The following is a 26,841-nucleotide window of genomic DNA, read 5'->3' as shown; positions in this document are numbered from 1 at the left end:
ACCAGCTCCCAAATACTGACATGGAGACTTATTAATTATGAAAGCTTGGCCTTTAGCTTAGGCTTGTTCCAAACTAGCTCTTAAAACTCAAACTAACCTGTTTCTATTAATCTACATTCTGGCATGTGGTTTTTTATCTTTCTGCCATTCTGTATGTCCAACTCCCTCCATGTCTTGCTGGCATCTCTCCACCTCTCTTCTTCCCAGAGTTCCTCTCTCTCCCTGGAAGTCCCATCTATTCTCTCCTGCCTAGCCACTGGCCATTCGTCTCTTTAGTAAACCAGTCACAATGACCTTTCTTCACACAGTGTAAACAAATACCCTGCAACACTTTACCCTCTGAGCCATCTTCCCAGTTTTTTGACAGGGTCTTGCTGAATAGTTGTGACTGACCTGGAATTATGTAGATCAAGCTGGCCTCAGACTTGGGGCTGTTGTTCTGACTCAACTCCCAAGCACTGAGATTACAGCTTCCACCACGTCCAAAGAGTTGAAATCCTTGTAGGAAAGGGGGCATCAGAGACCTCTCCCAGCTCCACTTGATTCAGCTCTTTTATCCTCTTGTGTGTGTTTCTTCATTTATACATTGATGCAGGGTCTCATTGTGCATCTGTCGCTGGGATGGAACTTGCTATAAAGTCTCACAGGAATCCTCCTGCCCCTTGTTTTATCATTTATCCTCAGTTTTTGTTTTTTGTTTCTGCCCCGGGGATGCTGCTCAGCTATAGGGTCTAATGCTGTGGAAGCATCAGTTCCTGGATTCGGTCCCCAGTACTCCTGCCAAAGCATCTGGATTCCTCTCCTAGCCATAAGCATCAAGGGCAGGTTTTCTACAGATGGTTCACAGCTGAAATCCACTGATCTGGTGAGGCAGGCATTCATCAGTGTTTGTGGAAGGCTTATAACCTGGTAAGTCTTAGCTAAAAGGTGAATTGACACAACCCTCCCTCCTTAGGTCTTTCCCACACATTCAGAAGCCTCTACTTTCAGAACACACCACACTGCTGCCCTTTCAAATGTCCCGGCTCTCTTATTTCTTTGACTAAGTGTTACAGGCCTCACTGAGAGCTACTCCATAGCCTCTTCCCTTTGTAGTTTGGTATCAGTTCCATCAAAGGGAGAAACAAAGGAACCAGTCACAGCTGCCTCCGGGGAACAAAATGCCATGGTCCTTTCTCAGCCCTGGCCTCCTTCTCTCACTGCCAATTTGGGGATCTGCTGATAAACACCTTTTCCACAGGTTGAGGGCATTGTCCTCCTCCACTCTGTTTCCCAGACCATGGTTTCGTTTTTTTTCTTTTCTTTTCTTTTCTTTTAACTGGTTTTTTTTTTTTTTTTTTGTTTTTTTTTTTTTTTTTTTTGTTTTTTTTTTTTTTTTTTTTTGTTTTTTTTTTTTTTTTGTTTTTCGAGACAGGGTTTCTCTGTGGCTTTGGAGCCTGTCCTGGAACTAGCTCTTGTAGACCAGGCTGGTCTCGAACTCACAGAGATCCGCCTGCCTCTGCCTCCCGAGTGCTGGGATTAAAGGCGTGCGCCACCGCCGCCCAGCTTTAAACTGTTTTTATTGAGCTATTTTTCTCTGTTTCCCTCCCTTTCTCTCCCCTCCCCATCTACCCTCTCCCATGGTCCCCATGATCCTAATTTACTCAGGAGATCTTGTCTTTTTCTACTTCCCATGTAGATTAGATCCATATATGTCTCTCTTAGGGTGCTCTTTGTTGTCTAGGTTCTCTGGGATTGTGAGTTGTAGGCTCTCTTTCACTTCAGGGTTTCTCTGTACACCCCTGACTGTCCTGGAACTCTGCAGGCCAAGCTGACCTTGACTCACAGAAGTCTGCCTGCCTCTGCCCCCGAGGGCTGTGACTTAGGGCATTTGTCACAGTGTCTGGGCATTTGTCACAGTGTCTGGGCACTTGTCACAGCGTCTGGGCACTTGTCACAGCGTCTCGGCATTTGTCACAGTGTCTTGGCATTTGTCACAGTGTCTGGGCACTTGTCACAGTGTCTGGGCATTTGTCACAGTGTCTGGGCATTTGTCACAGTGTCTAGGCACTTGTCACAGTGTCTGGGCATTTGTCACAGTGTCTGGGCACTTGTCACAGTGTCTGGGCATTTGTCACAGTGTCTGGACTTAGGGCATTTGTCACAGTGTCTGGGCACTTGTCACAGTGTCTGGCTTTTGATTTGTTTATTTTTAATGAAATCTGTTGGCATATGAGAGTCAACAGGACACTGAGAAAGGAAAAGGATTAATACTTCTCCTTCTAAATAATGTTGTATTTGGAAGAGTATATTAATTATACATAATAATTTAATTCACAATCATTTCTTTCCTCTTTCCAATTAGCATCCCTCTCCCTGTGTGAGTGTGTGTGGTGTGTGTGTGTGTGTGTGTGTGTGTGTGTGTGTGTACATCTGGGGGAAACTCACATGGCACATGCAGGACTCTCTACAGTTTTTTTAAAATATTTATTTATTTATTATGTATACAATATTCTGTCTGTGTGTGTGCCTGCAGACCAGAAGAGGGCACCAGACCCCATTACAGATGGTTGTGAGCCACCATGTGGTTCCTGGGAATTGAACTCAGGACCTTTGGAAGAGCAGGCAATGCTCTTAACCTCTGAGCCATCTCTCCAGCCCCCGACTCTCTACAGTTTTATATTGTGGTTTTACATATTGGAACATGCTGATTTAACTGAATAGGGTGTGTGTGGGGTGTTTCTCATTAGCCTGGGACTCAGCCACTGGGCTGGGGTGTCTGGGGAACAAGCCTTGGGCATCAATCTGTCTTTTGTGTCTTCAGTGCCAGGATTCAGTGTCTGGGCCACCATGGCTGGTTTTGTTTGTATTTTGTTTTATTTTGGATGTGGGTTCTTTCAAAGCTGAGCTGTGAGCTATCTACCCAGCTCTGTTTCATTTGTTTTCTTTTAAAACACGGTCCTCCTGGTGGTGGTGGCGCACACCTTTAATTCCAGCACTTGGGAGGCAGAGGCAGGTGGATCTCTATGAGGCCAGACTGGTCTACAGGAGCTAGTGCCAAGACAAGATCCAAAGCTACAGACAGAGAAACCCTGTCTCGAAAAACAAAACAAAAATAATAAATAAATAAATAAAAATAAGAAAAAGAAAAAAGAAAAGAAAAGAAGGAGGAGGAGGAGGAGGAGGAGGAGAAGGAGAAGGGCCGGCGGTGGTGGCGCACGCCTTTAATCCCAGCACTCGGGAGGCAAAGGCAAATGTATCTCTGTGAGTTCGAGGCCAGCCTGGTCTACAAGAGCTAGTTCCAGGACAGGCTCCAAAGCTACAGAGAAACCTTGTCTCGAAAAGGAATTTTAAAAAAGGGGTGGGGGGGAGAAGAAGACAAAGAAGAAGAATTAAAAAAGCTGGGTGGTGAGGGTGCACACCTTTAATCCCAGTACTTGTGAGGTAGAGGCAAGCAGACCTCTGTGAGTTCAAGGCCAGCCTGGTCTATGAAAGCTAGTTCCAGGACAGCTAGGGCTGTTATACAGAGAAATCCTGTCTCAAAAAAACTAAAAAAAATTTCAAAAATCAAAAAATAAAAACAAACAAATAAATAAAAAAACAGAGTCAGCTACGAAGTGCAGCTCAGGAAGGCCTTGGGTTTGCAGTGTTCCTGACCTGGGGCCCACCCAGGACTGAGATTACAGGTATGTGCCACCATGCCCAGCTGTAGACCTGCCGTTGTCTTGTTTTTTAATTTTTTTGCTTCTTACATTGCTGGGGATCAATCCCAGGACTCCCCCATTTATGGTAGCTACTCATGAGCTACAAGCCCATTTAATAAATTATATTTATTATTAGTATGTGTGTGGAAGTCAGAGGACAACCTTGTGGGAGTCAGGTCTCTCCTTACCCTCTGGGTTCTGGGACTCAAGACTCAGGTCAGCAGGCTCCAATACCAAGAACTTTTACTCAATAAGCCGTCTTGCCTGCCTCCCTTTTATCTCATGTGTGCACGCGTTATGTGTGGAGGGGGTGCATTCACGTCCCAGGGTATTCATGAGATCAGAGGACGACTTGGTGGAGTTAGTTCTCTCCTTCCACCTTGTACAGCAAGTGCCTTTACTCAGTAAGTCATTATCTCATCGGCCCCCCCCCTCCCCCCCCCCCCCCCCCCGCTCGACACAGGGTCTGGTGTGGGAGGTCCTTCTGTATATGTGTTGCTTTTATTGGTTAATGAATAAATCTGTTTCAGCCAGTGGCTTAGCAGAATAGGGCAAGGTGGAAATTCCAAGCAGATAGAGGAGAGAGTAGGCAGGGTCAAGGAAACACCATGTAGCTGCCATTCGGAACCTTGCTGGTAGGCCATGAGCCTCATGGTAAAATAAAAAAATAATAGAAATGGGTTAATTTAAGATGTAAAAGATAGCTCGAAATATGCATATCTACTAATTATGTAGGCTTCTGTGTGTTTCTTTGGGACTGAACGGCTGTGGGATTGGGCACGACAGTAACCTCTGTCAACAAGGGTCTATTATGTAGCTCTGGCTGTCCTGGAACTTGCTGTGTAGACCAGGCTGACTCTCGAGTGCTAAGACTAAAGGCGTGTGCCACCATGATAAGCCACTTTTCTGTCTGTGTGTACGCCTGCAGGCCAGAAGAGGGCACCAGACCTCATCACAGATGGTTGTGAGCCACCATGTGGTTGCTGGGAATTGAACTCAGGACCTTTGGAAGAGCAGGCAATGCTCTTAACCGCTGAGCCATCTCTCCAGCCCCCACTTTTTTTTTTTTTAAGAGAAGTCTCCTGCAGCTGAGAACAACTTGTCCCTGCCTCATAGTGGGATTACAGACCTACCATGATATTATAGACATAACCTTAATTTCTTTTACAACATGATAGTCCAACAGGAGAGCAGTATTCAGATGCTTTCTGGTACCGAGTATCAAATCTGCTGTTGTAGATATTATGCATTTGTGTTGTTCATTCATGTGCACATGTGTACTTGTGTCTGCATGGATGCGCATGGGAGTGGAGGCCGGAGGCTGGCTCCGAGCACCGTCCTCCATCACTCTCCACTCTCTATATTGAAGAGGTGACTCTCATTTGAAGCCTGAGCTCCCACTGGGCTCATCTAACTAGCCAGCTCGCTCAGGAGAGCCCATCCTGAGGCTGGGATTAGCTGGCTGCTGGTTATCTCAACTGTAGGACAGCAAGATTTCACTCATTGATCCGTCCCCTCAGCCTGAAATCGTCCGCTAGCCTAGCATGGTTTAGAAAAGAATTGTTTTTAGATTTGTTTATGTATATGAGTGTTCTGTCTGCTTGTCTGTGTGCATGTCTGGTGTCATGGCAGGCCAGAAGAGGGCACTGGGTTGTCTCGAGATGGAGTTATGGATGGTTGAGAGGCACCATGAGGGTGCTGGGAACTGAACCCGGTGCTCTCAGTGCCAAGCATCTCTCTAGTCCCACGAGCATGATTTTTTATAAACATGATTGTTATTTTGGGTAATTTCTACTGACTGCCACAAAATATGTGCTAGTTTTACATAAGAGGCAATATGTGCTCTGAATCAAATGAAGCAAAATTTAAAAATAGACCACAGCTAGACAATTGTGGAGCACGCCTTTAATCCCAGCATTTGGGAAGCAGAGGCAGGTAGATCTCTGAGTTCGAGGCCAGCCTGGTTTACAAAGTGAGTTTAAGGACAGCCAGGGTTACACGGAGAAACCATGTCTAAAAAAACCCCAAACAAATAAAACAGAAAAAAGAATTATTTTTTAAAATTTAAAAAAATCAGCTGCTAGACCTGGTAGCATAGGCTGGACCTGGTAGCACAGGCTAGACCTGGTAGCACAGGCTGGACCTGGTAGCACAGGCTGGACATGGTAGCACAAGCCTGTAAATCTGTAACCCCTGACACTGGGGAAGCTGAGGCAAAAAGACTCAAAGCTCAAAGCGTAACTGGGATATAGAGTGAGTTCAGGGTGGCCTGAGTAGTTTAGTCACAAAAATAAAATAAAACAGAGAGCACTAGAAATACAATGGCAGAGGACTTGCCTCTTCTGTGTGAGGTCCTGGGTTCAATGTTCGGTATGGGGCATTAGTGGGGCAGCCTAGTGTGGTGGGGCAGGCCTGTAGTTCCAACACTCAAGAGGCCGAGGCAAGGCCTGTGAGATGGCTCTGCAGGTACCGACACCCTGAATCTGATCCCTGGGACCTACGGAACGCAGAAGGACAGAGCCAACTCCACAAAGCTATCCTCTGACCACAGCACACCCTCCCACACACACACATCATACAAACACACATAAAAAATGAAATTTAAAAAAGAGCTTGAGGTAGGAGCATTGTGAGTTCGAGGCCAGCCTAGGCTACAAAAATGAAACCTTAGAGATAGATAAAGAGTAAAAGTCTGCTCTGATAGACTAGTTTGCACAAGTTTTTCATCCAAGCAAGAAGTAACTTCCTAATTTATAATTCTGTTTTCCTTTATTTTCTTTATACTAGTGAGAACCCCTGGCTTATTCATTTATTCCTTAATTACCTCATTAACTGAAAAATTATACAAAACACACTGGAATTACAAAGGTAAAAGAAAATCAAGACCCTCGTTTTATTCTTGGAAAACTTTATTACAGTTTAAACAACAAAGCAACGGATGGGAGAGCAAGCCCATCCTTCACAGCCACCGCAGCAAACCCCACACGAGAGACATAATTTAGGCAAAAGATGCTTATTAGTCTATATTATAGTTACCTCCCAATTTGAGATCATGGGAAATCAGTCACACAGGTTAGAAACAGGTCTGCATGAAGTCCCATCAGAAAGCAGCAGAAGTGACACCTAACGTGGCGAAGCCTGCCAGCATCTGATCCTCAGCAGACTGAGCTCCTGAAGATCGAGAGCAGGTGGCTCACGTTAAAAACACCCACAAGGGGGCTGCGCTCCCACCGCCTTAACCTTTACTAGGACTGCGATATCACAATCGAGGTGGAGGTTCAAACAGTCAGGTCAAGCCCGAAAGGTAAGAATCATGTATTTCTTTAGAGGAAACACAAAAACATGACTAATTGGATCTTCTCTTAATTTACAATTAAAAACTCTATTTTCGAAGACATAAAAAATAGACGCAGCGGCACTAACACCTGAAAAGACTCCACACAGAGCGTCCCCATTAAGAATCGCAACTGCGAAGTCTGTTTTAGCCCACAGAGGCGATTTCCACGTGAGTAGTGAGCTGTTTACTTGGGCTTGCCTTCTATTGACAGCACACACCTGGTCAACTATTAAACTTCTACTGTAGGGCTCTTCTTCCACCGCATTTCCCTTTAACTAAAATGCACCTCGACATAACCGGACAATTCAAAGAGGCTCCAATGGCCTTCGATAATTTTCTTCTTCTTCTTCTTTTAAACAAAAAAAAAAAAAAAATTAAAGTCAGGGGAGCTCACTATGTAGCCCAGGCTGGCCTTGAACTCATCAGCCTCCCAAGTGTTGGGATTTGAGTGCATCACCAAGCCCAGCTCAATAATCTTCTTTTACTGTAGTTGATCTTATTCTCAGTGACGGCTAATGCCCAACTTGGCCTCAGTCTTTGAATTTAGATTTCCAATAGAATACTGCATCATCACATAATCATCTTGATATGTGAGGGATCTACTTAGGTCTCATAGCCAGTTATCGTTCAGAACAAGTTACCACTGTAAAATATGTAATATTGTTGCAAAAAAATATATAGTATAGAGAAGTTTCTACATTCCCACATAGGTTTTAAAATGAGGTAATGAAAACTTGACTGGTTAACCCTTGCTACCACTCGGGACGCCTCAGGGAAACACTGCGGACACACCTTTCCTCGGCTCTTTCCACGTCGTGTTGCCCTTGAATAGTGCTGAGGACCGTTTCACGCTGAGAAGTTATTTAAGAAATCCTTGAGCTTTGTCGGGTAGTCTGTCATCACCCCAGTGGCCCCCAAGTCAAACGCCCTTTTGTACTCATGTTCTTCATTTAGAACCCAAACATACACCTGGAAATTGGGGTTTAGGAAACAGAAGAAGAAATGTTAAACAGAAAGCGATTTTATAGTTACCCACCATGGTCTCTGCACACTTACAGGGAACCCTTATGAAGGTTGTAAATTTGAGAAATCACTAAGCTCTTTTTTAGAAATTCCACTTCCTCGTTAGATACACACTACCCACCCCTGACTTCAACTGATCTCGTTTACATTAGGAATCTAGCTGGCGACTTGTCACTAACTGCAAGGAAGAGCAGACGGTCCTCATTACAGCTGCAGCATCCAAGTCAGAGCTCAGACAGAGTGAAAACCCTGCACTGTGGCTCGCGTCAAACGAGTGCCCAGACTTACTTGGATGCCCCGGGCAGTGAGGTGGTCGAATAAAGCCTTCCGCATTAATAAGCTAGAAGGAAAGAAGACAGCAGGTTCAGGCACATCTTCATCTTCAGGACTAGAATTAACCTTCGTCTTCTCTGTCAGTTTGTAGAGTTTAACAATTGCTGGTTTAATCCCAATGCTTCAGCAATATAAGCAAACATCTCACGTAATAATGGCTGTTACAAATTAATTTTCTTTTCTTTCTTTTTGGACAGTCTCACTATGTAACCCAGGCTGGCCTATCTGACCTCTGACCAGCAGAGATCTAGCTGCTTCTCTCCCAAAAGGCCACACCCAGAATTCCTAACTTCTGACTGCTGGCCACCCAGAGACTGCTCTGGGGCCAATGGATGCTCACAAGACCATTCTCCTTGCAGCAGCACCTCCATGAAGTGGAGGCTCCTCCCTTTGCCTGCTGGAGCGGGAATGAGAGAGTGAGCAAGCCCTGTTCCTGTGCCCAACTTTCCAAGTTAAGGTTGAAAATTCAACTTAAGTTCTGCGCCATTACAGTTCCATCCCATATATTTTTGTATGTCTATTAATTGTAATTTTCTGTATCTATGGAAAATGATTTTAAACTACAATCACTGAAACAAGATGGGAAGTAGTCATACTGAAAATTACAGATAATATTTTGTAAAAAATATTTTATTTTAAATTCTGACTATGTGTGTGGTGTCTGTGTAGATGGATATGTGAGCACATGAGTGCAGGTGCATGTGGAGGCCAGAGGAGGGCCTTAGATTTCTTGAAGCTGGAGTTACAGGAAATTGCAAGCAGTCTGACAGGGATTTTGTAAACCAAACACTGTGCTAGGGCAGTCTGTACTCTTAACCACTGAGCCATCCCTCCAGCCCCTGCAGGTTAATGCTATTCCTATCCATTTACATGTATTACAGTGATTAAATATGAAAATCTAGCAATCATGAGCTTTACTACCAATTACAATGTGTTCTTGAGGGGTTGAGGAGATGGCTCAGGGATCACGAGCACTGGCTGTTCTTCCAGAGGATCTGGGTTCAATTCCCGGCACTGTCATGGCAGCTAACAGCTGTTTGTAACTCCAAGATCTGACACCCTCACACAGACAAACATGCAGGCAAAACACCAATGTACATACAAAATTTCCTAAAAATGTATTCTTGAAAACTGGGAATTAAAACAAGAATAAAATACAAAAAGAAAAGAGTCCTGCGACATACAGGAAAGCTAAGGCTAATTTTCTAAGACTCCTGGAAATCAGGCATCAGGACCTTGTAGGCAGGACTACATTTTGGTGGTTGTCAAGTTCTGGTGCAAATCTTTCCAAGACATGTGCCAGCAGGCACTACCCACTCTCACACGTGTGCTGCCACACACTCTTCGTGGTGGACTGCGGTTTGTGGACACAGCAAGGGAGTAGACGGGAACTGTGGTTTTTGCAATCTGGCTAGTAACTAGCTAGACAACCTGGACGGAGATCATTCAAGTGAACAGGCAGCTGCTTGGCTTTCTCACGGTTGAAGGGATCGTCCCTCCAGGTTCCCACTAAGGCTCTGTGACTAGCAATTAAGCGGGTCAGAATGCTTCACCGGCCTGCTCCTGCTCACAAACGACGTGCGGACAGACGTCACCGTTCTCCGAGAGTCACACCCAATAAATACAGCACCAGGGCCAGGGACTTGGGCTGGGAGGTAAAAGAGCTTGCCAAGCCTACTAAGTCCTATCCCCGGCACCCATGTGGTGGAAGGAGAGCCAGGCACGGTGGGGCGTGCCTTAAATGCCTGCATTGCTGGGGAGAATCTCTGTGAGCTCAAGGCCGGCCTGCCTGGTCTACTTAGTAAATTCCAGGACAGCCAGGGCTACACAGTGAGACCATTTCTTGAAAAACAAAACAAAACAAAACAACATACACACACACATTTATATATAAATCTCTCTCTAGAGATGTCTTGGAAGTTAAGAGCACTTGCTACTTTTTTTTTTTTTTTTTTTACGCTTTTTGAGACAGGGTTTCTCTGTAGCTTTGGAGCCTGTCCTGGAACTTGCTCCCTGTAGACCAGGCTAGCCTCGAACTCACAGAGATCCACCTGCCTCTGCCTCCTGAGGGCTGGGACTAAAGGCGTGCGCCACCATCACCAGGCACACTTGCTACTTTTGCAGAGGACTCAGGGTTGATTCCTAACACCCATATTAGGCAGCTCATAGCTACCTCTAACTCCATCCAGTTTCAAGAGATCCAATGCCCTCTTCTGGCCTCCTCAAGCACAAGGCATGCAGGCTTGCACACATACACAAGCAATTAAAAAACAATCTTGCCAGGAGGTGGGGGTGCACACCTTTAATCCTGGCACTTGGGAGGCAGAGGCAAGTGGATCTCTGTGAGTTCGAGGCCAGCCTGGTCTACAAAAGCTAGTTTTAGGACTGGCTCCAAAGCAACACAGAGAAACCCTGTCTCGAAAAAAAAAAAAACAACAAAAAACAAAAAACAAAAAATGAAAACAAACAAAGAAAAAACCCAAAACAAGACAAAAACAAATGAACAAAACCCCAACAATCTTTAAAATACACACACAGCCCCAGTACTAATTAAAGTACTTACGTATCAGAAAGCCAGATGAGAAACTTATGACCTTTGGACATGGTGTGTGGCTCTTTCAGCCTAAGGGAAGCAAAAGAAGTATGAATCAGGAACACAGGAATGTACCAGCTTGATAGAGCAAGAGAAATTCAAACTGAAAACAGCACCTAGAGATAGACAGGAGGCAGAGGCAGGAAGATTGCTGTGAGTTCCCAGTCAGTCTGGTCTTCACAGTGAGTTCCAGGACAGAGAGAACTACACAGTGAGAGACCTTGTCTCAAAAAAACCAAACAATAAATAAAATTTAAAAATACTTGTCAAAGGACAAAAATAATAGAAATTTGGTTCTGTCTCCACTGGATTTAAACTGACTTACTAACACCAAATAAAGCTAAACAAAACTAATGAAAAATTAATTTACCAGTGGCCTGGTGCTTATTATATCTTATCTTTTGTTTTGACATATCTTTTTTCATCTGTACTGCTTGTTAAATTTATTATGTGGTAGATTTAATAACAACAAAAGGATGGAGAGATGGCTCAACAGCTAAGAGCACTGGCCAATCTCAAAGAGATCCAGGTTCGGTTCCTGGAACCCATATGGCAGTAATTCCAGCTCCAGGGGATCTGACAGCCTCTTTTGGCTTGTGTAGGTACCAGGCACACATGTGGTGCATAGACATATATGGGTAGAATATCCATCCATACATAAAATTTAAATTTTAAACACTCAACCACACTGTTCTATGGATTGGCATCACTGTGTCTGGTGTGGTGGTGTCCATCTTTGGTCCTAGCACTAGGGAGGAAGAGATGGAGGCGGGGAGAACCTGTCTCTGAGTTTAAGGCCAGTCTGGTCTACAAATGGAGTTCTAGACCAGTCAGGGTTAAATAGTGAGGCTCTGTCTAAATATCTATATATAAGACAAAAGTTGGATGCCTTGCTGCTGTTTCCATTTTGATTTGGTTTCCTTTGGGACAGGGTCTCGACTCTGAAGTGCTGGGATTACGGGTATAGCCACCACACCTGACTACTGACGCTTTTTCTTTTATTTTTTTTAAAGATTTATTTATCTATTATGTATACAACAGTCTGCCTCCATGTATGCCCGCACGCCAGAGGAGGGCACGAGATCTCATTAATTACAGATGGTTGTGAGCCACCATGTGGTTGCTAGGAATTGAACTCAGGACCTCTGGAAGAGCAGCCAGTGCTCTTAATCACTGAGCCATCTCTCCAGCCCCTGACTCTTTTTCTTTTAATGCTGGCTTTGCAGCTTTAATTTCCTTTACGCTTTGCATACCCCGACCCCCCAGTCTTACTATGTAGCATAAGTTGGTCTTGAACTTGCAATCTTCATCCTTTTGAGAGCTAGGGTTACAGGGTGCGGCACTCTGGTGGCCACAGATTTTCTTTCTGCTTCTGTATTTGGAGATCTGAACCCTGGGCTTTTAAATTACCTTTCCTAGGAAGAAAGGTCAACCTGCATTCAAGCCCCACCCTGAGTGCCTTCTTCCAGTTTCTGAGGTCTGGAGCCGCAGAGCCACAGGCCTGGAAATCTCTGCCACACCTCTCCCCGGCCAAGGCTTCTCGCTGCACTCTGAATTTGTCACTTGTCCAACAGGCTTTCTGTGCTCTTCAGTTTCTATTCTGACTTCTGCTGATGATAGTCTTGCTGTCCCCTTCTCCCCCCTCCTTCCCCTTCCCTCTCTCTCTGCATTCTCACACACAGGCTAAGCTGACTGAACTCCAGGGATCATCAATCTGTTTCCTACCAGCCTGTAGGTTACTGCTGCAGACTGCTGCATCGCATCTGGCTTTACATGGGCACATGGGACCTGAACTCAGGTCCTCATGCTTCGGCGGCAGTCACTTTACCCACTAGGCCATGTCCCTAGCCACCGCAATGGCACCACACTCAGGTTATGCAATTCTGGGATAAAATCTGGGGCATCATGGATACTAGCCTAGAGCTCTAACAACCAAGCCACATCTCCAATTTTCTTTCTTTTGTTTTGTTTTTATTTTTCCAGACCTGGTTTCTCTGGAGCCCTGGCTGTCCTGGAACATGCTCTGTAGACCAGGCTGGTCTTGAACTCAAAGATCTGCCTGCCTCTGCCTCCGAAGTGCTGGGATCAAAGATGTGGGCCATCACCACCCAGCCTGATTTTGTTTTTAACAGAAACTCTCAGTATAAAGTTTTTTCTAGGGCTGGAGAGATGGCTTAGAGGTTAAGAGAACTGACTGCTGTTCTAGAGGTCCTGAGTTCAACTCCCAGCAACCACATGGTGGCTCACACCCATCTATAATGAGATCTGGTGCCCCAAAACACTATATACATAATAAATAAATTAAAAATAAATAAATAAAGTTTTCTCTAACGTTGGTCCAGATGGAAGAGCCCTGTTCAAAATTTCAGGAACCTAAGGGATTCATACCTCAAATATTAATTACCTCATTAAATACAACTCCTAATTATTTTATTAAATGTCCAGGATTCTGCACATAATATCAAAACAAATAGAAATAATATTCTATGTCTTAAGTCATACTCACTGTGTATATACGTGAGGTGTATGCCATGTGTGCTTGTGCTAGTGTGTGTGTTTACACGTGAAAGCCAGAAGCTGATAATGTGGAATCTTTCTTCATCATTTTCCACCTCCTTTTTTCTTCTTTGAGACAGGGTCTCTCTCTGTGACCTTTACTTCACTGGCGTGGTCCAGCAGGCTGAGCAGTGAGCTCTAGGAATCTGCCTAGTTCCGTTCCACAGTGTTGGAGCTGCAGATGATGCTGCTGTACCCTAATTTTAAATGGGTGTCAGGTCCTCATACTTGCCCAGCAGGCATTTTACCAACAGAGCCACCTCCTTGGCCCTTGTAATCACAGTGCTTCTGCATCCTCTGTTTGTGTTTGTCCTGCAATAACATTTGCTTCCCTATAGAGTGCACAGAGCTATCTGGAGGACGTGGTGCTCCAGTCCAGGCAGGAACAAGCTAAACACTTCAGTAATGAATGGTTAGAATCTTTCAGTACAGCAGATGAAAATGGCTTCTTCGCGGACAAGTGTTTTCTGAGCAAGGTGGAGCGTGCATGCCTGAAATCCCAACACTCTAGAGGCTGGGTAATAGGACTGCCATGAGTTTAAAGTCGCCTGGGCTGCACCAATGAGATGTGCGTGCGTGCGTGCGTGCGTGTGTGTGCGTGTGTGTGTGTGTGTGTGTGTGTGTGTGTGTATTTTCAGTTGTTTTGTTTAAGAGATATCCATGGAAACTTTGAACAAATATAATTGAGAACTGATAAAGTAAAAAGTTTATCACTAAGAATTTCAAACAGTGAAAATGGCCTGCAACAGGAGCTAATGAGAATAGGGGACACGGGACACGGAGATAGCTCAGCGAGGTGCTTGCTACCAAATCTGATGGCCCACGGGGTAGAAGAGAGAACTGATTGTTGATGGCTGCCCTCTGGCCTCTACATGTGTGCAGTGGCACACTTAGAGTGCCCTCTCACACACACAGTAAGTAAATGTAATAAAAACTTGGCTGGGGATCATGGGGTTGAGGGAGTGGCTCAGACAGTTTAAGTGCTGTGCTTACACAAGCACGGTAACCTAAGCCTGATCCCCAGCGCCCACACTAAATGTGCACTTTGTAATCCTACTGCAGGGAAGGTGGAGACAGGCGGATCCCTTAGGCAAGCTGGCCAACTAGTCTAGAATAATCCGTGAGCCCCAGGTCCCAGTCAGAGATCCTGTCTCAAAAATAAGGTGGACAAGCTGGGCGGTGGTGGCGCGCGCCTTTAATCCCAGCACTCGGGAGGCAGAGGCAGGCGGATCTCTGTGAGTTCGAGACCAGCCTGGTCTACAAGAGCTAGTTCCAGGACAGGCTCCAAAGCCACAGAGAAACCCTGTCTCGAAAAACCAAAAAAAAAAAAAAAAAAAAAAAAAAAAAAAAAAAAAAAAAAAAAAATAAGGTGGACAGCTCCTGAGGAACAATGTCGGAGGTTAATCACACATACACACACACCAAGAAAACATGATCTAATTATATTAAGAAACTTGATATCAGAATTCTTTTTTTCTGTGGGAGATTGAACCAAGGGTTTCACATTTGCTAGCAAGAGTGCAACCACTAAAATATATCCTAAGTCCCACAAACACCTGTTAATTTCCTGAAAATATTGCTAATATATTCCTTGAAAATTGCATACATGTACTTTGATCACATTAATGCCCCACTATTCTACCCCATCCCCATTCCCTTTGGACCATTTCTACCTTCCACTAAACCCCTGTCTTATGTTCATGCTCCCTCTATTTTTAAGCTCAGGTTAGTTGGGCTGCTTACATGAGCCTGGGAGTAGAGGATCTAGAGCAGGGAAGGTAGCTATAGCATGGAGGAACGCTGACCCTCTCCCCAGAAGCTGTCAACTGCCTATAGTTGGGGTGGGAAAGTCTATTTTTTTAATTGTTGATATTTGCTCTAGTCTGTTTTCCTGTAGCTATAATAAAGTGTCAGAGGCTGGGTTCTTTACCTAAAAAGAGGTTCACACAGTTCTAGAAGCGCCAAGCACAGCACTGGTATTGGTTTGCTTCTTGTAAGGGCTTTAGGGAGGCAGGAAAGCAGTGGGCCCTTGCAGAAGGGAGGTGCTTGGATGTGAGGAGAAGCAGCAGAAGGAAACAGGGCAACACTCATTCCCACAAGAAAGGAATCCATCTCCCTAAATTATCAAATCACCTCCTAGGGATTTGAGCACCACTCAGCACAGGTGAGAGCAAACCTAAGTTTAGTGGGCTAAGCCCCGCGTGAATTACAGTGAAGATCAAAGTTAAAGCTGGGAGAATCCACCCACACCCCGCACCAAAAAGGCCTGTGTTCGATCCCAAGCACCTAGAGTCAAGCCACAGTGATGGGGATGACCAGAAGCCTTTCCGTGAGCACTCAGTAATGGGTGACCGGTAAAATGCATAAGGACTTACTTCAGTATGATAGAAGGCATTGGAATTTCAAAAAACTGTTCTCGAATGGGCACAAAGGGCAAGAGGCCAGTGAAGAAAAGGCCAAGGATGAGTAGCACACGCTGTAGGCTGAAGAGTATAGGGATATCTGAGTTCTGAAACATAAACGATGCTGTATGTTACTTTAGTAAGCAGGATCATTTTATAAACCTCAGAATATATTTCCCAGACTATATGTTGACAACTCTTGCAGACACTTTCTGAATTATGAATATTCATTACAGTAACAACTCAGAAATAGTTAGTACATAATCCATAAGTGATTATCTACTTTGGAGCCCTGTGCAGCAATGGATGCCACTGAAATCTCTCTGGAACTTTTGTAACACGTGGGTCTGTTGGTTACGTATGAATGAGAGACTAGGAGAAATACACCAAAACAGCCAAAAAAAAAAAAAAAAAACCCAGACAAATCTGATTCCCGTTAAAAATGCACAGCTCATGCTGGGCAGTGGTGGTGCACACCTTTAATCCCAGCACTCGGGAGGCAGAGGCAGGCGGATCTCTGTGAGTTTGAGGCCAGCCTGGTCTACAGAGTGAATTCCAGGACAGCTAGGACTATATAAATAAACCCTAGCTGGGCGGTGGTGGCGCACGCCTTTAATTCCAGCACTCGGGAGGCAGAGGCAGGCGGATCTCTGTGAGTTCGAGACCAGCCTGGTCTACAAGAGCTAGCTCCAGGTCAGGCTCTAAAGCCGCAGAGAAACCCTGTCTCGAAAAACCAAAAAATAAATAAATAAATAAACCCTGTCTCAAAAACCAAAATGACAACAACAAAAACAAAACAACAAAAAGAGCACCTAGAGTGCATCAATATTGTTGCGGATAAGTCACTGTTCTGCCCTGTTACGGATCGAGTAGAGAACATGAAGTATAGCACTGTGTACCGCACGCCCAGCACAGGAGAGGCCGAGCCACAGGGATCTCAATTTTGAGACCAGCCTGGGATACACGAGACCCTGTTATAAAATGAATGAACAGAATTTTGTGAATGAGAACAAGAATCTAACTCTTATTGAGGAATAACCATAGACTCACAGAGCGTTAGGAAGGCAGAGTGTGACGTGTGCTTTTCTTGGTTTCTCCAGAAGGTGACATGTGACGGGGCTGCACTAGAGGACCAAAGCCAGCTGACACTGGTGTGCTGCTGCTGCTGATTAGATGTCAGACTTTATTCAGCTTGCATCGTTTTTCTTGTGTCATTCCTTTTGCCCTGTTTCCATCTGTGTGTGCGTGTGTGTAAATTCTGTGTGGTCTGTGTACAGGTTCCTATTGCCACCACAAATGAGTTACAGAATAGTCTATCAACACTGTGCCCACTCCCTACCCCTCCAGTCCCTGTCTCCCGGCAGCCACCAATCTGCACTTCACATCTACAGTTTTGAGAATGTTATACAAATGGAAACACACAGCATACAATCCTTTTTAAAAGAAGGGTCTTATTTATTCATTTCTATTTGTGTGTGTGTGTGTGTGTGTGTGTACATGTACCTCTGTGTGTAATGTTTGTTTGCGGTGGCAGTACTTGTGCCCATGTTTGGAGGTCAACCTCATGCCTACTATGTGGATGCTGGGACTCAAACTTGGGCTTTAAGCTTGAGCAACAAGTGATTCATTTCTCTGGCCCCAGCACGTAACTTTTCAAATTTTATATGTATTTATTGGAGGGTGGGGGTGCGTGCGTGGTAGTCAGAAGACAACTCTCTGCTGCCACAGTCTGAGGCCTGGGGATTGAACTCAGGTCCTTAGGCTTGGCTGTAGGACTTCGACCTGCTGAGCAATCCCATCAGTATGTAACATTTTGAGTGTGTGTGTGCACGTCTGTGTTTGAACCCAAGGCTTTGAGTATCGCTGGGGGAAGCGTTCTACAACTTTTTTTACTTTTTTATTTTGAGAGAAGGTCTTGCTAAGTTTCCCAGGCTTGCCTTGAATTTACTTTGTAGCCCAGGTTTACTTTGACCATTTGATCCTCCTGCTTCAGCCTCAAGAGTAGCTGGGATTACAGGCCTGCACTGCAAGCCTGGTTTAAGGCTGAGTTTTTCATTTTTCTTATAGTAATTATTTTTGTTTTCACTTTTATTTTTTATTTTTGTTTTGTGAGACATGGTTGCTCTTTTTAGTCCAGGCTGACCTCAAACTCATATATCTGCCTGCCTCTGTCTCCTGAGCACTGGGATTAAAGGCATATGTCACCACACCTAGCTTTACTTTTAAGCTATTTTTGTGTATATGCATGGTGTGCACACGGTTGTTCATGGCACGGGTCACGAGTGGCAATCAGAGGACAACTTTGTGAAGTCAGCTTCCTCCTCTACCTTTGCGTGGGTTTGGGGATGAATGACGAAGATGAAATTGCTGATTCATATGGAAACTGTGTATTTAGTTTTTTGTTTTTAAACAAACCCTCTTCTACTTCTGAAGAAAGTGGCTGTACATTCCTTACCAGTAACTTAAGACAGATCCGGCTCCCGGGCATTTGTGCAATCATGGTCTTTTGAAAAGCTGTGTGAGGGTGTGAAAATGCTAGCAGGTCACGAGGCTTCCAGCACAGTCTCTGCCTGTGCTAATACCTTAAAATATTATTTGACAGTGACCAGCTATGAGGGAAAAAAATTCTAGTTGTGAGTTCTTAAGACCTGAAGCTGTGTAGCCAACATGTGAGTTCTGTGGTCTCCTTTTGTTCACAAGCTCCCATGGGCCCGCCCTCACGGCCCAGAGCTCATCAAGAACACTTACTCGGCTTGATGGGGCCTCAGCTGCACTCAGGCATGACATGCTGGACCCTGAGTATTTTTGTTTTTTCTGCTGAGAAGAAAGGACTGTCCTAAATGACCTCTTTGAATCTATCTGAGATTTTCTACTTGTGTCATGATATTGTCCCCTACACTTTGATCTCATCTGTCCTAAAACAGGGGCCTCAGGCTTAGGATGTAACTCAGTGGTAGCGTGGCATGATCCAGCAAATGTGTCGGGCTTGGTTGAATACCAGTATCACAAGTAAATGACTTAAGTGTATAAACAAAAATATAAAGGAATCCTCAGTTCCTAAGACCTTTTTCTGGCATTTGATTTCCAAGTTCTATGAGCTCGTGAAAGTGGCCGGAGGGAAAGTGAAAAATCTCTTCAGAAACAAAGCAGACAGACAGACAGACACATGTTCAACACCAGGAAATTTTCAAAGGGGGATGTCCTGCTGTGTGCACCACGCAACACTCATCACCTTGGCTCGAGAGTGGGGGGTGGGGAGAGCACAAACAACTTGGAAAATAAAATAGTTTGTTTTGAAATTACACACACATGTGATACAGTTCAGTGAACCAGTCTGATTTGTAGGCACGCAGACGGACAGGCAGGGAAGAGAGGGGCCACGACTAGGGTAAGGAACCTGCTGATTTCCAAGATGGCCAGCTTCTTCCTCAGCCTCCTGACTTGAGACAAAAGCCTGTCAGCTTTTGTCACCCACCAGCAGGCCCCCTGCAGATGGACTAGCTCAAACAATTTGACGCCTGATCAGGATGTCTCACACAACAGATGCAGCCTAATCAACCATCCTGAAGTTCAGGAGGGCACTGACTCTTCAGAGGCTTTGAAAGTCCCAAGCCTTAGGAAGGCCCTGGATTGTCAGCTTTCTGAGCCCCGCCCCATCCCACCCCGCCACCTCGACTTTACAGAGGGTCTTTTTCTCTGCATCTTGCTGCTACCTGGGGTACTTCAGACCTTTTCTGTGTTTTAATTCTTTAACAGGCAGAGAAAAACGAACCCAGCCAAGACCCCTGGACTGTATCACAACAAACAAGATGCCAGATGCAGTCCGCCACCTAGAGCAGCTCTGGCGGGTTCCTTCCAAGCACACGTGAGCTGTGAGATGAGGGGGTTTTGCCGACTCCTGTTCCCGTGAGCCAGACACAGAGCCAGCATCCGGGGTGTCCGAAGCGTACCTCTTTGTAGCACTTTTCTACGATTTCAGAGCTGGCATTGCCCCACACTGTTAGGTGCTCTCTCTTATACTGCTTCACCAATTCTGAGACCTACACGGGAAAATTCAAAACTTTACACATATGCCTATGTGTAAATCCACCCCTATCATTTTACTTTGAAAATGGGTTACAATCACTTATCTGCCAATAGATAGTATAATATTGTGGAAAATCTGGTGAGTAAATTGAGACTATTTTATGAAATGCAAACTTATTTACATTTACCACTCTAAAATGTATTAGAAGAGGACTATTCAGTAATCTGACATGAACAAATCCCGAGTGAAACAATTTAAAACTGGTAGTCAATTACAGAAATGTCAGGATGGCTTACTGTTATCCGGGACCAGGATAACCCAGCTCACTCTGAAAACAGGGCATAGGAAAGTTTCGAGGTGACCTTTATGGGCATGACTTTAGACAGTGCCGAGGCCCAGCTATCCAGTTTCCTCGATCACTATCGGCCTCTCACCTACTCCGGCCTTATTTTTTGAAATCAAACAATGCTGATCCCCAGAATATCGCATTTCCTCACACACCAGCAATCTGTCACCTGCCCTGACCTTACTGAGGCCATGTCCCTATCTTACCTTCTTAATCAGCACATTGTTGTTGACTTTGATGTCGATGTTAATGGGGATCTCAGGAAAGGCCTCAAACACCTCCTTCAGTAGTGGAATGCGGTTATCTTTTCCTTCACACTTGCATGCTGAGAAAATAAGAGTTTTAAATGGTAACTTCCATTCTTAAAGGAGAACTCTTCCTTAATGGTTGTGCATGACAAAATAAGACCAAGAATAAAGGAAAGAAAGGTCATATGAAATATACACACACAGATATGACCACCTAGTCCTAGCCCCCACAATAAATAAAATAAACATTAAAATCTTTGAGAACAAAGCTAATAGATAAAACACAGATCCAAGAGATCACATAGAAAGAAACTGATTATTGCATGATTAACCGGAACCAGTCATGAACAAAGGTATAAAGCCCCTAGGCTTTTTAGTCATGAAGTTAAGTTCATCAGTAAACTCATTCTGCATTTACTATTTTAAAAAATATTGAGAGGAGCCGAGTGCATGTCTAAATCACAGCACTGGGAGGCAGAGGGAGGTGATCTGAGGTCAAGGACAACCAAGGCTACACAGAGAAATACTGTCTTGGAAAAACAAGCAAACAAACAAAAAACCCCGAACAAAACAAAACCAACCAACCAAACAAACAAATCTTGGGATGGATATCTAGCATTTATACAAATGAGTTTAAATTTATCACAGACTATATAAATCATGTAGAAATCCCTATGTTTAAAAAGGAAAAACTTGGGCTAGAGAGATGGTAAGAAGGATTTGCTGCTCATGCAGAGGACCTAAGTTGGTTCCCAGCACCTACATGGAGGCTCACAACCATCCCTAACTCCAGTTCCGGGAGTCCTGATGCCCTCTTCTGAACTCTCAAAGCACCAGGCATGTAGTACACGTGCACACATGAAGGGAAAACATTTATACACATAAAAAAATAAATCTAAAAATCATTCTTTAATGTAGAAAACTTAGGCTAAGAATGCAGAGCAGTTGGTAGTGTTTGTCCAGCATGAGGTCACGGTGGGTTAGACCCCTCCCCCCAGCACCGCCTAAACTGGTCACAGTGGTGAATGTCTGTGATCCCAGCACTTGAGAGAGTATGAAGAATTCAAGGCCGTTAATCCCAGCACTAGGGAAGCAGAGGTAGGTGGATCTCTGTGAGCTGGAGGCCAGCCTGGTCTACAGAGTGAGTTCTAGGACAGCCAGGGCTACACACAGAAACCCTGTCTTGGGGGCGGGGAAGGAGTTGCTGTGGTCATGGTGTCTCTTCACAGAAACAGAAACTCTAAGACAGTACTACATGTTTGCAATCCCAGCACTTAGGAGGCTGAGGCAGGAGGATTGCTATGACTTCATAGCCAACATGTCTGACATTACACGTCAATACCTTTGTTAGAGATGTAGATGTAGAAGTGAAGACACACAAAGAGAAGTAGACGGAAGGGCTGATACAAGGGTCTTTTCGTATCTCTGGGTATTACATTTAATGTCAAAATCACCAATATCTATCTAATAAATCTGCTTTTTATTTTTTAAATCTCTATTTATGCACTTGTGTGTGGGTGTTGGGCCCCCTGAGACTGTAGTTAAAGGGTCGCACATGGGTACTGGGAGCTGAACCCAGTCCTCTGGAGGAGCAATATGTACTTTCGCTGCTGGCCATCTCCATCCCCTATAGTTCATTTCCTTCCTAAAGCTAATTTAAACTGATTTCTGTTACTAACAACCTAAAAATGGTAGGCATGACACCCTAGTTCTGTGTTATTAAAGCAGTACCTACTGGCTGCATGGGGATACTTAAATTTAAAATACTTAGCCAGGCAGCGGTGGTACATGCCTTTAATCCCAGCACTCAAGAGGGAGAGATAGGCAGATCTCTGAATTCGAGGCCAGCCTGGTCTACAGAGTTGAGTTCCAGGACAGCCAGGGCTACACAGAGAAACCCTGTCTCGAAAGAGCATTTCCTCAAATCAATATAGATTAAAGATCCTTAGGTGAAGACAAATCAGACACACGTGAGATTGAATCCTGCCTTACAAATAGATGGCTTTCATTCTTATTCGATTATTAATTTTTATTGTTTTAATTTATCTGTGTGTCTGTAAGCACATGCGTGTTTCCTGTGGGTGCTGGAGGAGGCAGGAGGAGGCCAGAGGAGGCATGAAATCCCCTGAAGCTAGAGGCAGGCAGTTGTGAACAAACCAATGTGGGTGCTGGGAACCAAACTCAACTGCTCTGGGAGGAACAGCCATCACTCTGCACCACTGAGCCTGTTCTCCTGCTCTTTGTTTTTATGTTTTGAGACATGGTGGCCCTAGCTGGCCTGTCTCACAAATATCCAGTAACTTTTAGGGGTCCCCCCTTTTATTTATCTTTCTTCCTCTCCCCTAAGCCTACCCTGCTTTTGGTGTTTAAAGAATATTTTAAAATTTAAAATTATGCATATGTGTGAGTACCTGAGTTTGTGTGTGTGTGTGTGTGTGTGTGTGTGTGTGTGTGTGTGTACTGCATTCATGTCTTTGGAGGTCAGAAAAGGGCATAGTTTCCTCTGGCATTGGAGTTGTAGGCAACCACATGGGTGCTGGGAACTGACCCAGGTTCTCTGTAAGAGCTTCAAGAGCTCTTAACTGCTGAGCCCTCTCTCCAGAGCCAACCTTTGCTCTTTTGGAGAAAAGGACTCACTTCATACTCCAATCTGACCTTGTACTGTGGTGATCCTCCTGCCTCAACCTCCAGTTCTGGGATTACAGGTATGACTGACCACACCGGGCCTTCAACTCTAGCTCAACAAGTACTCTACCACTGAACTATATTTATAGCCCTACACTGGCTAATTTAAAATCTATCTCATGTGGTAGGCACAGAGATTTTTAAACTGGGTGTGAATAAACCCACTGGGGTCTGTGAGGTGGCTTAGAGGGTAGAGGGGCCTTCACCAGGCCTGACAACCTGGATTCAATTCCTACACGATGACAGAGGAGAGAATCAACTCTCACAAGTTGTCTTCTGATCTCTGAATGTACATCATGACAAGCTTGTGTACACACATGCACACGTGCATGCACACACAGAGTTAATTAATTAACTAATAAAATTTAAAAAGTCTCTCACAACAACAATGACGACGACAAAATAACAGGATTGTCGGGTGGTGGTAGCACATGTCTTTAATCTCAGCACTTGGGAGGCAGAGGCAGGTGGATCTCAGTGAGTTCGAGGTCAGCCTGGTCTATAGAGTTCCAGGACAAGCTCCGAAGCACAGAGAAACCCTGCCTCGAAAAACCAAAAATAATAAATAAATAAGATAAATAAATGCTACTTTAAAATTCTTGCCGGGCGGTGATGGCGCACACCTTTAATCCCAGCACTCGGGAGGCAGAGGCAGGCGGATCTCTGTGAGTTCGAGGCCAGCCTGGTCTACAAGAGCTAGTTCCAGGACAGGCTCTAAAAAAGCTACAGAGAAACCCTGTCTCGAAAAACCAAAAAAAGAAAAAAAAAAAAAAAAGAAAGAAAGAAACTACAGGGAAACCCTGTCTCGAAAAACCAAAAAAAAAAAAAAAAAAAAAAAAAAAAATCTTAAACAAATATATCAGAATCAGAAAGGATCTACAAGAGGCCTTTCGTTTTCTTTTCCTCTTTCTTTCTTTCTTTCTTTCTTTCTTTCTTTCTTTCTTTCTTTCTTTCCTTCTCTCTCTCTCTCTCCCTCCCTCCCTCCTTCCCTCCTTCCTTCCTTCCTTCCTTTCCCTCCCTCCCTCCCTCCCTCTCTCCCTCCCTCCTTCCTTCCTTCCTTCCTTTCTTTCTTTTTTTGACCAGGCTGGCCTCAAACTCACTGAGATCTGCCTGCCTCTGCCTCCTGAGTGCTGGGATTAAAGGTGTATGCCACTTTCTGAGAGTCAGAAGTGTGCTACATTGAACAGATGGCAGGATTTTTGCTAACACCAGTAGAGCTTGACTCTGTGACTGGAGTTTGATAGTGGTCCTCTGCCTCATCCATAAAAAAAATAATAATAAAAAATAAATAAAATAAATTAAAAAAAGGTATATGCCACCACCGTCTGGCTTAAGAGGCCCTTTCTATTCATTTACTTATTTATTTATTCTCCATTCTATTTCTAATGGCCAGCTACTATAAGTACCAGCAGTGCCATCAGACTTGAGCTTTAGACATACATAAGTAGTAGTACAAAGTCATCAAGCATGGTGGCTCGAATCTCCAACCTCCACCCCTCTGCAGGCTGAGGCAGGACAACTGTGAGTTTGAGGCTTGTCTGGGACACACAGCAAATTTAAGATACAGACTGAGACTATCATAGCACGCACACCCTGCTCTACATTCACACGCTGAAAAGTATAAGGTATCTCCAAGAATCTAAATTCATATAATTATTATGGTATTCAGGCTTCAATTAGCTGTCAAGTGACTTTAAGCTAAGTGATACAGTTCAATTTTTAGGCCAAATAGTCTTAGAATCAAACAGTCATCAAAGTTTTAGACTTGCAGGTCAGAGGTCAGGTTAGAGGGCAATACTATTAGCAAGAAACTACTATGATTCTCAATAGAAATGAATATACTTTAACGTCAGCATTTAAACCATAAGAAAGCAAGGTTACCTCTCTGGAAGGGGACATCCAGTTTGCACAGGTAAGGCGGAAGCTCCTTAAAAAGATACGATGGAAAAATGGTTAGCTCTCAAAACCAAAAAGCACTTTGGTGCTTCACATGACGAAGATTTAGTATCTTTAAAAAAGATTAAGACGTAGCATACATTTAAACCCAGCATCCTTCAGCTTTCCAGAGGCAAAGTCATGATAGAAGTACTTAGATACCACCTACAAGAAATCTGGAATACTTAAATTTATAGTATTTTTTTTTAAGGTTTTGCCTCCTCACATTTTAAAATATTTGTTTTTATTATTTTTAATTATGTGTTGGTGTGTGTGTGTGTGTGTGTGTGTGTGTAGATGACCTTTAAGGCAAGAGGTGTTGGATACCCAAGAACTAACTGGCTGATGTGGGGGCTAGGAACTGAACTCAAGACCCTCCTACTGCTGAGACATCTCTCTGGGCCCTAAATTTGTATTATTATTGTTGTTGTTGTTGATGATAATGATGATGATTTGAGACAGGGTTTCTCTGTGTAGCCCTAGCTGTCCTAGAACTTTCTCTGTAGACCAGGCTGGCCTCAAACTCAGAGATCTGCCTGCCTCTGCCTCCTGTGTGCTGCGATTAAAGGTGTGTGTCACCAGGTCAGGTAGAGGCACAACTTTTGAGTGCTGTAATTACAGGCATTCGCCCTCACACCCATTACATTACAGAATTTGAAGCACAACATACATAATTAATAGTGAATATAAAACTATAGAAAATGAACAGAGTATACCAACAGACTATAGCATATTAATGTCAGGTTTTTTCAGGGGACAGAAGCAGACACTAGTTTAGTGTTTACTGTTGTGACCATAGATAGATTATATGATTTAAAATGTTTCGTTACTTTTATCTAGCATGTGTGTGTGAGCATGAGCATACCGCGGTGCATTCACACGGTGCGGAGGGCACAACACAGGAGTCAGAGTTTCCATGAGAGTTTCCAGGGATAGAACCCACGGCTGTCAGGCTTGGCCTCAGAACGCCTTTAGCCACCGAGCCATCTTGCTGGTCCAGATGGTTTCCCCTTTCATTAAATTTCTTTCATATAATCAGATATTTAAAAAGACTCTAACTGTGGGCACCATGTGTGCCACAGCACACACGGAGGTCAGAAGAGAACTTCTGGAAATTGGGTTTCTCTTTCCACTTATTTGGAAGTAGGGTCTCCTCTGGAGTTTCTGCTGCTCTGCATGCTTTTGGGGCTAGCTGGCCCCTGAGCTCCCGAATGATTTTCCTTTCTCTACCTCCCATCTCGTGGTCGGAGTGCTGGGATCACAGACACATGGCACTTCATTTCTTTCTTTCCTTTCACCTGAATTCTTTTTTTTTAAATATATGATATGCAGATTACTTTTAAAGATTTATTTATTACATAACAGTAGTTTGCCTGCATGTGTACCCCAGAAGAGGGCACCAGATCTCATTATAGATGCTTATGAGACACCATGTGATTGCTGGGAATTGAACTCAGAACCTCTGGAAGGAGAGTCAGTGCTCTTAACCACTGAGCTATCTCTCCAGCCCCCTCACCTGGCTTCTTGATCTGGGCTCTGGAGATCAAACTCAGGGTGTCTGACTTTCCTGGCAATCACCTTTCTCTGTTCAGCTGTCTCGCTGGCCCTTTAACAGACTTTTAGTTTCCCTTCCTTCCTTCCACGTGTGTGTGTGTGTGTGTGTGTGTGTGTGT

The 26,841-nt window shown here is 44.3% G+C and overlaps 1 protein-coding gene across 1 annotated transcript in view; it reads right to left on the bottom strand.

Annotated features, from left to right (window-relative positions):
• Positions 1–6,574: 6,574 nt before the first annotated feature.
• Gdpd1 (glycerophosphodiester phosphodiesterase domain containing 1) overlaps positions 6,575–26,841 on the bottom strand; it is a 35,515-nt gene continuing 15,248 nt past the window's right edge. Inside the window, exons 4-10 of the mRNA XM_038328820.1 lie at positions 25,115–25,160; positions 20,507–20,625; positions 19,878–19,967; positions 15,901–16,034; positions 10,940–10,999; positions 8,332–8,383; positions 6,575–7,989 (exon numbers count right to left, since the gene is read on the bottom strand). Of these exons, the coding sequence (XP_038184748.1) occupies positions 7,867–7,989; positions 8,332–8,383; positions 10,940–10,999; positions 15,901–16,034; positions 19,878–19,967; positions 20,507–20,625; positions 25,115–25,160 (624 nt within the window). The 3' untranslated portion in view covers positions 6,575–7,866. The remainder of the gene's footprint in view (positions 7,990–8,331; positions 8,384–10,939; positions 11,000–15,900; positions 16,035–19,877; positions 19,968–20,506; positions 20,626–25,114; positions 25,161–26,841) is intronic.

This window comes from Arvicola amphibius, chromosome 4 (genome assembly GCF_903992535.2).
Source record: "Arvicola amphibius chromosome 4, mArvAmp1.2, whole genome shotgun sequence".
NCBI lineage: Eukaryota > Metazoa > Chordata > Mammalia > Rodentia > Cricetidae > Arvicola > Arvicola amphibius.
Note: the sequence above shows the minus strand (reverse complement) of the source record. Positions and strands in the feature narration are given on the sequence as shown.